Below are 16,891 nucleotides of genomic sequence, written 5' to 3'. Positions count from 1 at the left end.
GACAGGTGAGCTCACGGGGAGGGATCCGGGCTTGGGACTGGGCTCTTGGGGAGGTTGTTGGGTTTTGGGGGGTCAACTTTTCCTACTCAGAGTTGGGGGTGGGCCACCAGCTCTTGGGGTTTTGTTAGGTAAAGAAGCCTGCTGGTAAAATCAGTGCCATCCTTCCCTGGAGTCACTGTGTCCACTCAGATGTCCCAAGGAGGAGAAGCTGGATCATCTACGACCCCAGTCAATGGGTTTGCAGCCACTGGACTCCTCCTGCTCTCTCCCCTGCTTGTTTCTGTGGGAGGACAAAGTTTGGCTTCATATTTTTAAGCACGAGATCCTGGCAGAGGATTGTGTGTTTTAAAACAAATAGTTTGCCCCAGAGAAGGGCTGGGTGAGGGGTGGAAGGATGAGGCTCGTGGCAGAGGGTTCCTTCTGCAGAACCTGCAGGTCCCAGAGGTGGCAGCTCTGCTCATTTTTGGGGGTGAGCACCAATTTTTGGGGCCTGTTCTCTTTCATATCTTTGTCAGTGATCTGGAGAAAGGGGATCAAGGGCACCCTCAGTAATATGGCAGGTTAGGGTTAGCAGTGTTGATCTGCTGGAGGGTTGGGAGGCTCTAGGGAGGGATCTGGACAGGCTGGAGCAATGGGCCAAGGTCAGTGGGATGGGGTTCAACCAGGGCAAGGGCTGGGTCCTGCACTAGGGTCACAACAACCCCCTGCAACACTCCAGCCTGGGGCAGAGGGGCTGGAAAACTGTCCTGGTGGGAAAGGAGCTGGGGATGCTGGTGGCCAGCTGGCTGGAGAGGACCCAGTGTGTGTCCAGGTGGCCAAGGAGGCCACCCACCAGCATCCTGGCTTGGGTCAGCACTGGTGTGGCCAGCAGGAGCAGGGCAGGGATTGTCCCTGGGGAGGCCACCACTCAAATCCTGGGGTCAATTTTGGGCCCCTCCCTCCCAGAAGGACCTCGAGGGGCTGGAGCGTGGCCAGAGAAGGGCAACGGAGCTGCTGGGGAAGGGTCTAGAGGCCAAGTGTGGGGAGGAGCAGCTGAGGGAGCTGGGGGTGCTGAGCCTGGAGCAAAGGAGGCTCAGGGGAGACCTTCTGGCTCTGCACAGCTCCTGATGGGGTGGGGTTCAGGTGGGGGGTGCACATAGATCAGGAAAAGAAACCCAAACAACCCCCAAACCTTTAAAACCCTTCCCCAACTCTTTCCTGAAGTCCCCCCCAGAGCCTTTCAGCACCTCCCTTGCTTCCTTTCCCTGCAGCAAGCCCTCCTGCTGGAGCAGCAACGCATCCACCAGCTGAGGAACTACCAGGCATCCCTGGAGGCAGCTGGCATGCCAGTCTCCTTTGGGGGGCATCGACCCCTGTCCAGGGCACAGTCCTCCCCTGCCTCAGCCACCTTCCCCATGTCCGTCCAGGAGCCACCCACTAAGCCAAGGTTCACAACAGGTAACGTTTTTGGGGGGCTGGAGGCTGAATTGGGGGGGGCTGAGGGGGTTCCTCTGGTGTTCTTCTGCCCCCAAAGGTGTGTCCCCACCACCCTGAAACACCCAAGTGTCTTTTGGGTGGTTGTTCTGAGCTGGGGGTGCTGAGCCTGGAGCAAAGGAGGCTCAGGGGAGACCTTCTGGCTCTGCACAGCTCCTGACAGGAGCCTGGAGCCAGGGGGGGGTCGGGCTCTGCTCCCAAGGAACAAGCCACAGGACAAGAGGAAACAGCCTCAAGTTGCCCCAGGGGAGGTTGAGGTTGTCCCTGAGGAACAATTTCTTCCCCTGGAGGGTTGCCCAGGGCTGTGCCAGGCTGCCCAGGGCAGTGGTGGAGTCCCCAACCCCTGGAGGGGTTCCCAAGCTGTGGAGATGTGGGGTGAGGGACACGGGGCAGTGGGGACCTGGCAGGGCTGGGAGATGGTTGGACTGGATGACCTTAAAAATCTCTTCCAACCCAAACCATTCTGTGATTCTGTGATTTAAGGCAAACAAATAATGATTCTGAATCCTGAGAGGCCACTTCCATCCTCCAAACTCCTCTCTTCAGCAGCCTTAGTAAGAGATGGAAGTTAATTCATGTGCAGCATTTCCAGCCCTCCCCTGGCAGACCAAGGGGATTGATTTTCAAGTCCTCCTTCTCCCCCAAATGTCAAACTCTGTTTTGTGAATGAACCTTCCCCAGCCCTGAGAAAAGGAAAGGGGAGGGGGAAAAAAATCACCCAAAACACCCAGAGGAAGAGAGAGCAGCTGATGATTTTGTTTCTCTTTCACATATCCATTCTTTCAGCCACACTTTTGGCATCACCAACACCAGGGCTGTGAGGCAGGTTTATTTTCAGGGGCTGATGGTGTGGGGATGGTGATCTGTTCAACATGACTTGGTTCTTCCAGCTCCAGGGGGGGGAAACCATCAGCTCTGGAAAAGCCTGAGCAGCTTCTCATGGTGGGGAAATCAACCCTTGAAGCTTCTGTTTGTTGGTAGTCTTAAAACCTGGAATTTCAGCAGAGCTCCAGTTCTAATTGGACCAGTCAGAGGAAGATTATTTTAGGTTTTGGCCTTGCCAAGGAGGCAAAGAAAGGGGAGACCCCAACTCCTGGTCAAACCAGATGAAACTTGAGCATCTCATCTTCTCAGAGCCAAATCTTGGTGCTTTAAACCCAGGCAAACCTGGCCCTGCTTGAGGAGAGGATTCATTCCTTCTCTCTCCTCCCTTCTCCTCTGGAATTTGAGTTGTTTTGTCCCTCACAGACAAGGCTTTGAACACACAATAACATTTCCTACCAGAGGATGTCAGTTGGACTCAGAGATGTGCTTTAAGTTTCCTGTAAAACTGCAGGTCGTGGTAAAACTGCAGATTTTGGGAGAGCTGTGCTGCTTGGAAAAGACCCTGTTGTAATGTTCTCATTTATTTTCCTGGGAGGTGAGGCTTAAAAATGTAAAACCAAGAGAAAAGTGGCTTAAAATCAGAGGTGGGATATCCCATAGCACTGTTAGACACCAACAGTGCTGTGGAGTGAAGGATTCTTAGTGTAGCTGACCTGTAAAATCCCCTTTTTATGGCATTAATTCATGTTTAAAACTCCAAAAGCTTCATTTTTTTTCCCCCTTGCCCTCTCCCTCTTTCTCTTGATTTATGCTGAGTGAGTGGAGGGGGGAAAACACAATAAAATGCTATCAAGGGAGGAGATGTTGGACATTCACCAGCACTGATAAAGGTGTAAAGGCTCAAAGATGAGCCCTCCAACTGGTCCTTACCTCCTGTAAGGGGGGAAGGACTGATTTCATTACCAGGGAGAGGAGAAAAGAGCCTCCAAAGGCACTTCAGCTGCTGAGCCCAGGTTGGGCTGCTGGATTTGGGGGGAATTGAGATTTGAACTCTGGAGGTGGTTGTGTGGGAGGGATGGACAAAAACAAACCTCAATCCATGGTCCTCAGGAAGCCACTGGTGATCACCAGGCAGGAATGTGGCTCTTTGGAGATGGGTTGATGTCCAGCAGACCAAGAGTTGGTCATCACTTGGACGTTTGGGATGGTATCTAGACAACAGGAATGCTGTCTCTGGACAGAGTTAGGAGCTGGAAATCCTGGGGTTAAAGAAAGAAATATCATTTATCTCCCTGTCCCTCTCAGTGACCAGCACCTGACACTTGAAAGGCACCATAATCCACCTCAAACATGGGCATTAACCCCAGGGGAAAGCAGAACCAGAGCCCTCCTGACTTCTTCAACAATCAGCTTCATGCCCTGAAGCACAACATCTCCTTTTCCCTCCCACCAGCACTTGTGAGAAGCTGGTCCTTGAACTTGCCCTCTCTTCTTTCATGACTCCTTCTACCCTGTGCTCTTCTACACCCTTGAAGAGGACTTCTCAGGTTAAGGCCATTCATTAATTTGCACAGCTCCAATTATCCAGCCTCTGATCTCTCCTGGAAAAGAGGCTCCACAAATGTTCTGCATTCAAGAATTTCTCTTCTCTGATTTCTCCTCTCCTACACAGAGCAATGTAATTAATTACCCCAGCCTCAGATGAGATGTTTGTCCTGCCAAGAAAAAGGAGCTGGTTGGGCTTCAGTGCTGACCTTTAAAGATGATTGTTCTCCTTTCTTCAACCAGATTCTCTAAACCCCCACTTGAGGTGTCCTACCACTCCAAAACCTTCTCCTTGACCCCTTTGTCCACCTACCTTGGACATTTCATTTGCAAGTCGTGGAGCTCTCCAGTCCTTGCAGAGGAGGAGGTGCTGCTTTGTGTGGCTGGAGGTCTTCCCCACACCTACTTGGGTTTGCTCTCACCCTTTAAGGTCCCTTCCAACCCAACCCATTCTGATTCCTTCAAAAAAACCCCCCAAGGGAGGTACCTGGCAGATCTGCTGTGCTGCAGGAAGACAAGGGAAGGACAGAACAATATCAAGTCAAGGCCAAAAAAATTGGCTTTATTTTTACCATGTGCATCTCTCTTTGGTTTGGTCTGTGCTGGCTTCTGTCCCACCAGGCTCTAGGGTTGTCCTGGTGCAAAACAGAGGACAAAACCCAAGACTTTTAACCTCTCTAGGCATTGTTTTACTTGTGTACCTAGAGCTGTATCCCAAAAGTTTTTCAGGAGTTACTATTTAAAACTTAATTTAGGTTTTATTGTCTTAAAAACTATTTAGGACCTGGGCTCAACACCCTGTAAAAAGAAACTTGCAAACACAGGTTCCCATGTTGATGATTTAAATGTTCTTAGACCTGTATCTAGAGGTAGGAGGACATCTACGTGGGGTTCTTTTGGGTTATAAATCAGAATCACAGAATGATTTGGGTTGGGAGGGGACTTTAAAGGTCATCTAGTTCCAACCCCTCTGCCAAGGGCAGGGATACCTCCCACTAGAGCAGGTTGCTCCAAGCCCCATCCAGCCTGGTCTTGAACACCTCCAGGGATGGGGCATCCACAGCTTCTCTGTTCCAGTGTCTTGCCACCCTCCTAGTGAAGAATTTCTTCCTAATATCTAATTTAAATCTACCCTCCTTCAGTTTAAACCATGACCCCTCATCCTACCACGACACTCCTGGATGAAGAATCCCTCCCCAGCTTTCCTCCAGGCCTCCTGGAAGGCCACCAGAAGGTCTCCCCAGAGCCTTCTCTTCTCCAGGCTGAACAACCCCAATTCTCAGCTTGTCCTCAAATCCATCAGGTCCCCTGAAGACGAGTTTCCTTCCAAAATACACAGACCTGAGGTGAGCTTGCTGTGGAGTTTGTCCTAGTTGCAACGACCTCCAGCCTGAGGAGCTCTGGTGGCCACCCAGCGTCACCTGAACACCTCCTCGGGTGGCATTTGGACTCCTTGCCTTTGCCCAGCAGCTCCTCCTGAAGTCAGAGGCTGTGAATCAGACGTGGGAGACCTCTACAGAGCCTTGGAGGAGGATTTTATGGAGCTGAACTTTGGCTAACCCAATGAACCGACGCTCTGCTCCCTTCCTCCAGCTCAGGGGGGTTGGAGTTCTGCTGCTTTTGTTCCCTTTTCCCTCACCTACAGCAGAGCAAGGAGCTGCCAGATGCCTCCCCTAAGGCTGAAAGACCTGAAAGTGTCTGTGCCAGGCTTTGCCTCAGTGGGGGAAGCCAAATTTTCCAGCCTACACTTCAGTCAGAAGGTGTGACCACAGCTGGGGCCAAGCTCAGGAACCTGCAGCAGCGTGGTGCTGAGCTCCAGGCTGCCTGTCCCTGGATCTTCTCAGGGGTCTGGTTGCCTACAAGGCTCTCTGAACTCCACTCCATTGCTAATTGGGCTGGTGGTTGGTGCCTGAACTCCAGGAGGGGTGTTCCCTCAGAGGTTTGCTCCTCTGGGGTTTGGGAGGGGGGATGTCACAGTGCAGAGGCTTGAACCTCAGGATTTGGGAGCAGCTCTTGCCTTTTGTGGCTTTGGATTCAGGTCAAGACTTTGATTTGCAACTTTATATGGTGCTTTCAGACAGATAGGTCTTGTGAGAAACCTTAATCCTGGAGGAAATAAAGAAATCCAAATTTTGCTCTGTTTTCTGGAGCTCCTGGCTGAAGGGAAGATTTCAACATTGAACTACATCTTTTTTACCCCAAAAAAAAAAGGTCTTTTGTCCCCAGGAGTGCAGAGCTGGAGAGGACCTGCTGTTTTCTTCCAGTGGAACGTTGGCTACAAAATCCTCACTCCCTTTCCAAAACCCAACCAGGGCAACTCTGGAGCATGAATCAAAGTCTCCTACGCTGTTGTCATGCCATAAATACTTGGGAATAGGAGGGGATTTAGCTGCCTGCCTCCCACGTTCCAACCAGCCAACCCTGCTAAATACCTACAGCTCTCACTGAATAATTATGCCCAAGTGTGTGCTAATAGCCTTAATTAGCATGTTGTCAAATAACATTGATGCAAAGACTTCAGCACAAACCATTTTATGAAACGGTGCTGCCTGCCTAAGGACTTATTCTGGTTTTTAATCCCAAGCCCTAGAGTGGTTTTTAGCAGCAACTGTTAAAAAGTACCCAGAGGCTGCACCTCAACCCCCACTTAGATCAGTTCTGCACCCCAAAACTTCCACTTGTCACCTCCTTCTGTCACAGCCTCAGCCTGCAGATGCTGGTGGCTGGTTCCTTTTCCACAGCCACGGAAGGGGTCACTGCAGGTTTGGTGCTGTCTCAGAGCTTTACAAGCCTTCAGTGGGTTGCCAAGTGCTACAGGAAAAAAGAAAAAGGTTTTTTTCTTTCCATCTGGCAACTTTTAATTAGTTTTTTTTTAACTGAGAGCAATTTTGTGACCTCTGCTGCAGGCCTCGTGTACGACACCTTGATGCTGAAGCACCAGTGTACCTGTGGAAACACCAACAGCCACCCCGAGCACGCGGGGAGGATCCAGAGCATCTGGTCCAGGCTGCAGGAGACAGGGCTCCGGGGCAAGTGTGAGGTGAGGAGGCTGCCAGCCAAGGGGGAGGGGAGGGGCTGGGCCTGGGGGGAAAAGGAGAATTTGGGGTTTCTCTGGCTGGTTGGGCTGCTGGGTTGGGAGGATTTGGGGCTGGGCGGTAGCACACGTGCTGAACCTGCAGCTCGGGGGGTTGGCTGCTACCTGGACGTGCAAACTTTATACTGGAGGGGTTTATAGCTCCAGCTGTTGGCAATGTTTTGCCAGATGTGGCCTAAATTTGATCCATTCCTAGATGAGTGCTTGTGCCTGCTGTCAGGAGCACTTCTCTCCAGAGAGTTGGTTTCGTGGCGTTGGGATGACTGGTAGAAATCTCCTGAAATGTTGGAAACCTGCTCTTGGCAGCTCCTGTAAAATGGTCATAAAATCCCAGACTGGTTTGGGTGGGAAGGGACCTTTCAAGGTCACCTAGTCCACTTAGTACCCCCTGCAGGGACAGGGACATCCCCAGCTAGAGCAGGGTGCTCAGAGCTCCATCCAACCTCCCCTGGGATGGTGCCAGGGATGGGGCAACCTGGGCCAGGGTCCCACCACCCTCAGCATCCCAAATTCTTCCTTCTTTCTAGTCTAAATCTCCCTCTTTTAGTTTCAGACCATCCCCCCTTGTCCTGTCACACCAGGATCTGATAAAAACTCTGCCTCCAGCTTTCCGGCAGGCCCCTGGCAGCCCCCAGCAGGTCTCCCCAGCTGGAGCCTTCTCCTCTCAGCTGCCCCAGCCCAACTCTCTCCTGCTGGGCTCCCAGCAGAGGGGTTCCCCCCTCGGGGCATTGCTGGGGCTCCTCTGGCCCCTCTCCAGCAGCTCCCTGGCTCTGCAGGGGCGTCCCAGAGTGGGGCAGAGGGGCAGGATTATCCCAAAGATAAGAGCATGACATGACATCAACCGTGTTGTTTGTTATCCCTCCAATCAGAGGAACAAAAGCTGTGGAGGAAGCAGTTTGTATTCCTGGGGTTTAATAACTTTTTTAATACTCTTTGAGATGTAATTATTGACCTGTAGTGAAGCTACTGAGAAGAATGAGGTGTAACTAAACCCTGTTGCCTCACAAGGGGTTCAATTCACTTTATTGGACATCCATATTTTCAGAGCAAGGCAAACTAAGAGAAACAAACACTGAAATGCAAAGAGGAGTGATTAATGATGGTGATAATTAATAATTGTTATTCAGAACTAATAGCAGTGCTGGTCAGTTGATGGCAGCGTGTGTGGAGCAGCTCTGTGAGCTGAAAACTTTTGGCATAACCCTTGGAGTGCTGTCAGCATCTGGCTGGAAGTGTTTTCTGGGCTCTCAGAAGAGACATCCACGTGGTGGCAGCATTGCCCTGGGCTCAGGGTCTCCATCCCACCCTTGTTGATCCCTGCAGAGAGAGAGGAAGACCTTCAAACCTCTCTCTGCCTGAGGAGACCCACTTAAATGAGTTTGAGGATTAATATTTGGGACTGGAAAAGAAAAAATAGTGTCCCCCAGCTCTTGTAACTCCTCTGTGTAGAAGCAGGAGTGGCACTGGGCAGTGCTGGTTGCCTTGGCCCCTGAATTTGTGTTACAGATGTTCTCTAATGTGTAAGTTCTTCATTTGTCCTTAATTTGGTGGGTTTGGTCACTGTCACAATTGGAGCTGTTCTTGATGCTCACCTTGGTGGTGACCTGGCAATCTTGGAGTAGCAATTAGACTTGATGATCTTAGAATCATTCTGGTTGGAAGAGACCTTCATGATTCTAAATTTTCTGCTGCCCTTCACTGCTTTAATTCTTTTCCACCTCAGGAAACCATTTGGTCATTTCCCTGCCCTTCAGAGTCTTTGTGGAGCTCCCAAGGTTGGGGTCCATCAGTGAGCAGAGTGAAGGACCATGTAGGGGTTTCCTTCACACCCTTTCCTTCATGTAGGGTTCCCTCCACATCAGATCCACTTGCATGACAAGGGGACATCTTTGAAGACAAGAAGCATCTCTGCTTCTAGGCTGGAACGTGAGGGTGAGGAACTCAATATGTAGAAAGCTTCATTCTGTGGAGCATGGTCCATTGTGTGATCCATTTAAAAGGAATTTGGAAGTCTGGAGTAATAGTCCTGATAACTTTTAACATTATATTCCTTTTCCAAATCCCTGTTGCCCATGCCAAAGCTCCTTGTAGGACAGCAGGAGCTGTGCCCTCAATCCCCACCCACAGCACCAGAGACATGGACTTCACCAGAGCAATTTGGGTGAGCAGGGTGGCACAAAAGAGGGGAATCTTTTCAGAATGAGGAGTGGGGCTGCAGCAAGTCAGATTAGGGCACTCAGGAATCAGCCAGGCTCTACACTTGGGTTTTTTCTGAGCTCTCCTTTTATTCTTATCATTTTTCTCCAGCTTCTCTTGCTGACAGAGACATCTCTGCACGCTCGTGTTCCTCTTCCCTGTTGCAGGTCTGCTGCCCTGGGCCTCAGACATGAGGATCCACTTCAGTAACCATCAAACCTGATGTGAAAACTGTGCTGATGTAGATCAACCCATCCCTTACCTCTGTAACCATCTCCTCTGTCACAGGAGAGGTTGAGCTCTGACACCTCCCTGTCCTCAGGTCCCTTCCTGACCAGCTTTCTGCTGGGGTCCAGGGTGAAGGTGTCGTTTGTTCCTGTTGGTTCCTCAAGGTGGATGAAAACCTCCACACCCTGTGGGGTCAGAGCAGAGCCTGCAGGGTCCCTGTCCCCTTCCAGGAGGTGTTTAACAGCTCTCCCCCCCCCTCCACGACCTCCCACTGAAGATAAATCCCAGCTCTGCTTTCTCGTGCAAGCTCAAACAATTCTCAGCCTCTGCCTCCTGGAACTGTTCCCTGGGTGTTTCTGGTGCACACATGCCCCAAGCCAGAAAAAGGGCCTTGCAGATAAATATTTTCATCCTGCACGCAAACAAATACTTGCTTTGAAATTTCAGACACCAGCTCAGGGAAAACCTGATTCCATCAGGCAGCCAAGCAGAGGGAGAGGCTCCTGGACAACCAAGTGCCAGGTTCCTGCCACGTCTCTGAGGCCACAGGAGTGATCCAGAAGGGGCACAGAGAATTTTAAGGACAGCAAATAATAAAAAACCCACATTGCTCCCCCCCTCTCCTCTCGTTTTTCAGCAGTGAAACAGATCCATAGGTGCTAAAGTTGTCCAGAAACCCTTTTCCCTCCAGCTGAGGGGGAAATGAGCAGCAGATTAGGTAAGAAGCCTCCTGGCAGAGCCCCACGAGGTTAAAGATGACCCTTTGGAGTGAAAGGAGTTGGCCAAACTTCAACGACAGCTGCAGTTGGAGAGTGTTGCTTGTTTAATTAAATGAGCTTTAGAAACTACAATTAGTAAATTCAAGATTTAAAAGCAATCATTAGGCTGGTTGAAGGAATCTCAATAAAAAGGCTCTGCCCCCCCCCAACGAAAATCCACAGTGATGGTACAGAGTAATCTCAGCCCCCCTCAAGACCTTGAGGAACTCAGGAGGTTTTGGGGGTGACCCAGACCCCATGGGCTGCTTCCACCAGGCTGGAGAAGTTGCTCCTCAAGCAGGGTCCTTCTCCAGGCACATCCTGGCAGCATCCCTGCCTCGTTCAGAGCGTGGGCAGGATCAGTGGGGCAGGGGCTGGTTGGAGGTCTGTAGCTCTTAGGAGTTCTCCAGGGGTCAGGACTGGGTCCAGTGTTGTTCAAGATGCTCCTCAGTGACCTGGGTGAGGACACAGAGTGGCCCCTCAGCCCAGCTGGTGGCACCAAACTGGGAGGAGTGGCTGACACCAGAGCTGTGCTCCCATCCAGTGAGACCTGGGCAGAGGGGAACCCCATGAAGCTCAAGAAGGGCAAGTGCAGGGTCCTCCCCCTGGGGAGGAAACCCCCCCACCACCACTACCAGGGTCTCACCACCTTCCCAGTAAAGAATTTCTTCCTAATTTCTAATTTAAACCTCCCTTCTTCCAGTTTGAAGCCATCACCCCTCATCCTATCACACTCTGTTGTAAAAAGCCCTTCCCCAAGATTCTTGTAGGCCCTCTGTAGACCCTGGAAGGCCACCAGAAGGTCTCTCTGGAGCCTCCTCTTCTCCCCACCTCTCTCAGCCAGTCCTCCTTAGCCAGGCAATGTTTTGCTGTGATACCAAACAGTCAGTAGCAGCTTTTTTCCTTCAACCTCTTTTCCCTGCAGCACAGGCAGAAGTTCTCCATCCACTCGTGGTTTCCATTTGATTGTGGGTGTCACGTGGAGAGGGAGGGTGGCATTGACACCCTCCTCAAGGGCATGGGGCTTGGGTGGCTTGGTAGGGCCACCTCTTTTAAAGGAGCCCCCATCCCAGGGAGCTGAAGCTGTTTGGAGCTGCTGTTCTCCTGGTGTCTTCCCAGGAGGGACAAAAAAAGCTGGTTTGGGCCATCTTCTAGATGTAGAAGGTTGGCATGTCTTGTTCAGAGGAGAAGAGTTGGCATCTGGGTGAGGGGGAAGCTGGAAAAGCCTCAAAGGCTTCAACAAAGCCAAGGTGAAGGTTGAGGTCCCCTCAGCAGGATGCTCCTGGCTGAGCCCTCAAGTCTTGGGGGACCTCTGGGACCTCTGCAAGAGGCCGTGGAGTTTTCCTGGTATGCCCAAATTTTAGCATCTCCAAGCAGCACTTTGGTCTTAGAGACATTTTCCATCAAAACATGGGTGATGGCAACCCCAAGATAAGCCCCAAGGAGAGGGGTGACCAAAAAAAAGGGGGGGAAGATCTTCAGTTGGTAAGATGGAAAGCTGGGTCTGGCTGACATCAGAAGAAGCTTTGCCATGGTCTTCAGGGAAGCCCCAGGGGTTTGAAATCAAGAGTTCCTCTGCTCTTCTGGCCTTCAGCTGAGCCCAGGAGGTTTGCAGAGGCCCCTGAATTGCTCAAAGGGTCAGTTTGGAAGGCAGAGTGTTGGGGAGGAGTTCTTAGAGGAGCTTCATGGTTGGGGTGGGGGTGTCAGAGGGTGGGTTGGGGGGACGTGGTTTCACCAGAGAATCACTTTCTGAGGGCTTGTGGTGGAAATCCTCAACATTCAGCAGCCCAGCAATGGTCCTGTGGGATTCAGCAGGTGCCCTGGGGGGAAGTATCTTTAAACCCAATGGAAGTCCATCCAAAAAATGACTTTCTGGGTCAGACTAACAGTTTGAATAAGGGATTAAATCTGTCTCAGAGGGGATTTTTCCACCTAAGAAAGTCTTTTCTTGTTTGCTGACTGTCTTGATGATTGGCTGAGGAAGAGTTCCTGGATGGGAGGGTGCAGTGGTGGTCTCCTCACTCCTTCTCCTTTCCTCCTTCAGTGCATTCGTGGAAGAAAAGCAACCCTGGAGGAGCTGCAGACAGTTCACTCAGAAGCCCACACGCTGCTCTACGGCACAAACCCCCTGAACAGGCAGAAGCTGGACAGCAAGAAGCTTCTAGGTACTGTTCCTTGGGGTGGGGGGGGTCCCTTTTCTGACCTCCAACCCCCCCTTGCTCTGCTCCTCAGCCCTGAGTCTGGCAGGAGCAGCAGCAAAGGGGGGAGATGGGGCTCCCTCCACTCAGTGGCTGCCTGGGAGGGACACAAGGTGCATCTCCCTGTCCTCAGGGAGAGCCCTAAAACCTGGAGAAGTAAAACTGGTTGGTTGGCCTGCTGAAAAGCAGCTCTGGGGAGAACAACCTGAGGGACAACAAGCTCACCTGCTGGCTCATGGGCCAAGAAAGCCAATGGTCTCCTGGGGTGCATGAAGAAGAGTGTGGTCAGCAGGTCCAGGGAGGTTCTCCTGCCCTTCTGCTGTGCTCTAGGGAGGCCACGTTGGACATAACTGTGTCCAGAGCTGGGCTCCCCAATTCAAGAGAGACAAGGAGATGCTGAATAGAGTCCAGCAGAGGCTGTGGAGATGCTGAAGGGGAGAAGAGAAGCCTCAGAGGGGATCTGAGCAGTGCTGAGCAAGGGGGGCAAGAGGCTGGGGCCAGACTCTGGTCAGTGGTGCCCAGGGACAGGACAAGGGGCAACGGGCACCAACTGGAACCCAGGAGGTGCCACCTGAGCAGGAGGAGAAACTTCTTTGGGGTGAGGGTGCAGAGCCTGGAGCAGCTGCCCAGAGAGGCTGGGGGGGCCCCAAACCCACCTGTCTATGACCCTGGGTGAGCTGCTGGAGCAGGGGGTGGGTTGAGATGATCTCCAGAGGTCCCTCCCAACCCCTACCAGTCTGTGATCCATTTCTTTGATGTTTTTAAAACCATAGCAGCCAGACCACTGGGATTTTGGCTCCTCTTCTCCATGGAGACATCATCTTCTCCCTGTACTTCCTGCCTCTCTTGCAGCAGTAGATGATGGGCAGGAGGGACAGTTGGGCAAATCCTCAGGGTGAGGATCAGCAAAGAGACAGTTCTGGGACCTAGAAGCTGAGGAAGTTTATTTTGGGATTGGCTTGATTTTGGAGGACATCAGAAGAGGATCAACTTGATGTGGTGGTTGCAGAGAAAGAGCTGGAGGGGTTTTGAAGCAGCTTTGGGTTGGGCATGAGATCCCCAAAGAGATGGGTGCTGTTGTTACAGCAAACTCACCCCCTCTTTAAAACCCAGAGGAATGAAGAGTGGACACCTCTGAGTGACAGCTCCATTAGTACATGAAGTTTAAAGAGTTCCTGATGTGATGTCCTCAGGGGTGGTCAAGCTCTTGCTTGGCTTGTCCACCAGTCTGAAGAAATGGTGCCTAGAGTATGAGCAGGCTCCTTGTTGGTGCTTCCACCACCTCCACAGGGGCTGGTTCCTCTCCACACTCTTCCAACTGCAGTTCCACAGATAGGTTTGGAGGTTGGTTGGTTAGGGTGGGGTTTGGCCCAGGTTTTGGTGAACCATTACTGCTGGTTTGTTCAGAGAACCTGAGCAACTCTTGCTCTGCCCCCATGTCTTTCATCACTCGGTTCAGAATCTCTGTAGGGATCAAGTTTACTCTTCTAGTGAAGGAATTCTACTACCTGAGGGTGTTCCAGGGCCAAAGGTTGCCCAGTTGAGCTTAATTTGCCAAGACCAGGTTGTGAAGGAGCAGTATGCCCAAGGAATCAGTTGGTTGGAGGTTGGACCCCATCCACTATGTTCTGCCCAGGCTGAGAGAGTTGGGGTGCTTCAGCCTGGAGAAGAAAAGACCCCAGAGAGAGCTTCTGGTGGCCTTCCAGGGACTCTACCAGGTCTTGTAGTGATAGGACCAAGGGGCAATGGTTCCAAAGTGAAAGAGGGGAGGTTTAGTTGAGACCTTAGGAAGAAGTTCTTCACTCTTGAGGGTGGTGAGACCCTGGAAGAGATTGCCCAGAGAGGTTCTGGATGCCCCATCCCTGCAATTGCTCAAGGTCAGATTGGATGGGGCTTTGAACAACCTGGTCTAGAGGGAGGTGTCCCTGCCCTTGGCAGGGGGGTTGGAACTAGAAGATCTTTAAGGTCCCTCCCAACCCAACCCATTCAACGATGCTGTTTGTGGGTGTTAGAGTAGAGCTTGTCTGGGGCTACACCTGGGGCTTGGTTGCCACTTCTTTTTAACTTTCTGAGGAGCAGGAGGTCAGATCCCCAGGATCTCCAGGAGGTGGAGCTTTCCCATAGCTCTTAATTGACCTTAGACCTTCTTTCCTAAACCCACTTGGCACCTTTTAGCCTTGAGCTGCTAGCAGTGGGTCTTGCTGCCAACTTGCATGGCCCAGGAAGCAGTGGACCTCCTCTTGACAGGTCCAGAGGGACAGCACAGGGAGCCAAAATGAGAAGAGTGAACCTGTCTGGGAAGTCTACCCAGCACCCAAGAAGAGGGATCTCCCTTGGGAGCAGGGCAGGAAGGACAATGCTGACCCTAAAAGCAGTTTCTCCACTGGATGGCTTCCACAGTGCTGGAGCTGAGCAAAGGCACCAGGCACTGAGGAGCTGGGAGAACCTCGTGGAGAAACCTCAGGCTGTGCAGTTGTGTCTGGAGGTGGAGCAGCCCCTCCTTGGGCCATCTTCTCCTGTTGGGAGTTGAAAAGGCTTTTAGCTTTGTAGAACAGCTTGGTGAGGTTCTTCTCAGTATGGTAGAGAGGGAGTGTGGAGTTTGAAGCCCAAGGCCAAAGCTTTGTGGGAGTGACAAGACCTGAGTGTCTCCACGTGTGCAACTGGTGGCCAACTCCATGGAGACTTTGGTAGGGCTGTGAGGAAGCAGAAAGCATGAGAAACCTCAGCCCCCAAGGAAGAGCTTGTAAAGCTGGAGGATGAAAACAGGAGATGTTTCTTTCTAAGCTTCTGCCAGTGATGAGGGGGGAGGTTCCTTCATCTGGGGGTTCTTTAGGAGGCAGAGGGAAGGGTGTAAATAATTCAGGTTTTTCAGTGGTGGCTCTGCTGGCTGCTTTGACTTCTGCAGGCAGCCTCTAGCTCCTCACCTCTTTTAGGAGTTTTTTCACTGACTCCTTTACACGTGGAGGAGAGACTTGGAATGGAAGCCCACCACTGATCTTGAGGTTGTTTTCCCCAGAGGACCACAGGGATTCGCTTTGCTGTGGTTTATCAGGCACCTATGAAGGTGGTGGCCTTCAGGTTGAGCAGCTCTACCCCTGAGAAGTGTTGTTGAAGCCCTCTGAGGGTGATAAATCCAAACCCATCTCTGGCTGGACAGCGTGAAGCTTTGGAAGCCACTGCCCAGGTTTGAAGGTAGGCCAATGAGGCTGCTTGTAATCCATGGAGAGCAGTCACAGAGCGTTGTCGAGAAGATAAATGTCAAAACACCAGGTGGCTGAGCAGTGAAGGATGGGGCAGGAGGTGCTGAGAACTTCCACGTGGCTCTCCTCACAGAGCCAAGCTCGCTGAGCACCCGGGTGAAGAACACAGAGACACGAGCTCCACTCATCTGCAACAGGGCTGACACCAACATGGTCCTCACCAGCATCTGCCCATCTGCTGGCGTGGCTCATCCACCCCCCTACAAAGCCCCTGGTGAACATCTGTGGGGATTTGGTCCTTCAGCAGAGGCAGAACAAGAACCTGGTTTGGTGGGAACCCTCAAGCCACTTTGGTTCACCGTTAGCTTTCCTCAACTGTAGATGAGTCTCAAGGAAATCCATCTCAGGCCCTGGACTCCAGATCTTTTTCAGTGTCTTCATGGACATTTTTCCTTCTCCTTGCTCCTCTGTGGCACGTAGACACGTGTCCAAGCCACACACTTTGGGTGGTGATGGATGGGGGAGGCACCATGTTCTTCTATCCCTGTACCAATTCTGAACCTGCAAGATCTTGACTGGAGGATGATTTGCTCATCTGCAAGCCCAGAAAAGTGCTGTCCTGACTCCTACAGCTGCCAAATGGACCCTCCAGATGGTTCTCTCCCAATTCCTCATGTGGGGTGTGCACTTTTTTTGGGCTCAAAACACTTTTTCTCTCCTTGCTTATTATTTTTTTGTCTCCCTCTTTTATGAAGCTCGTGCGCTCCGAAGTCTTTTCATGAGTGCAGATGACTGAGAAATGAGGGTGGGTTTATCATTGCCTATCACCAAAACTCCCCCAAATCAGGTGAACTTTGACTCTTTGCCTTAACAGGGTCCCTTCTTTTTTTGTTTCCCTGCAGGTTCTCTCACGTCGATGTTCGTCAGGCTCCCTTGTGGTGGTGTCGGGGTGAGTGCTGCCTTGAATGTGTAAATAATGCCCTGGTTGTTCTCCCAGTCCCACTGGGAACCCAAAAAAAATGGGTTGCTTTGCATTCCATCAAGCGAGTAACTGCAACCAGATGTTGCCCATAAACAGGGGCTGCCTGGGGTGGGGGGTTTGCAGCCTCAGCCTCACGTGCCTGCCTTCAAAAGCAGCCGTGGAGGCTTTTTTTTTCCATGTTTTTTGGGAGAGCTGAAGCCTGGGTGACATTCAGGGGCACATCTCAGCCATGGCTTTCAGGAGGAGACACCTCGTTGCCCAGGAGGGGATGTTTCAAGGGTTAGGAGGTTTGAAAGCCACCCTAGGATCCAAAGCTGCTCTGCGTGGAGAAAGCAAGATGGGTTTTTTTTGAGGGCTGCGTGGGTGTTTCATCTTCAGCCTTTGGACTTCAG

At 51.7% G+C, this 16,891-nt stretch overlaps 1 protein-coding gene across 1 annotated transcript in view; it reads left to right on the top strand.

Moving 5' to 3' along the window:
- Positions 1-16,466, top strand: part of LOC103781026 (histone deacetylase 4) — a gene marked incomplete at both ends in the record, with an annotated part of 33,258 nt that extends 16,792 nt beyond the window's left edge. The window contains 5 exons of the mRNA XM_008948732.1: positions 1-5; positions 1,251-1,437; positions 6,750-6,883; positions 12,164-12,284; positions 16,420-16,466. The exon at positions 1-5 is cut by the window's left edge and continues 262 nt beyond it. Coding sequence (XP_008946980.1) covers positions 1-5; positions 1,251-1,437; positions 6,750-6,883; positions 12,164-12,284; positions 16,420-16,466 — 494 coding nt within the window. The remainder of the gene's footprint in view (positions 6-1,250; positions 1,438-6,749; positions 6,884-12,163; positions 12,285-16,419) is intronic.
- Between the last annotated feature and the right edge of the window lie 425 nt (positions 16,467-16,891).

The sequence above is a fragment of the Merops nubicus genome, unplaced genomic scaffold (assembly GCF_000691845.1).
Source record: "Merops nubicus isolate BGI_N331 unplaced genomic scaffold, ASM69184v1 scaffold21451, whole genome shotgun sequence".
Classification (NCBI taxonomy): domain Eukaryota; kingdom Metazoa; phylum Chordata; class Aves; order Coraciiformes; family Meropidae; genus Merops; species Merops nubicus.
This window is presented reverse-complemented; position numbering and strand designations above follow the sequence as displayed.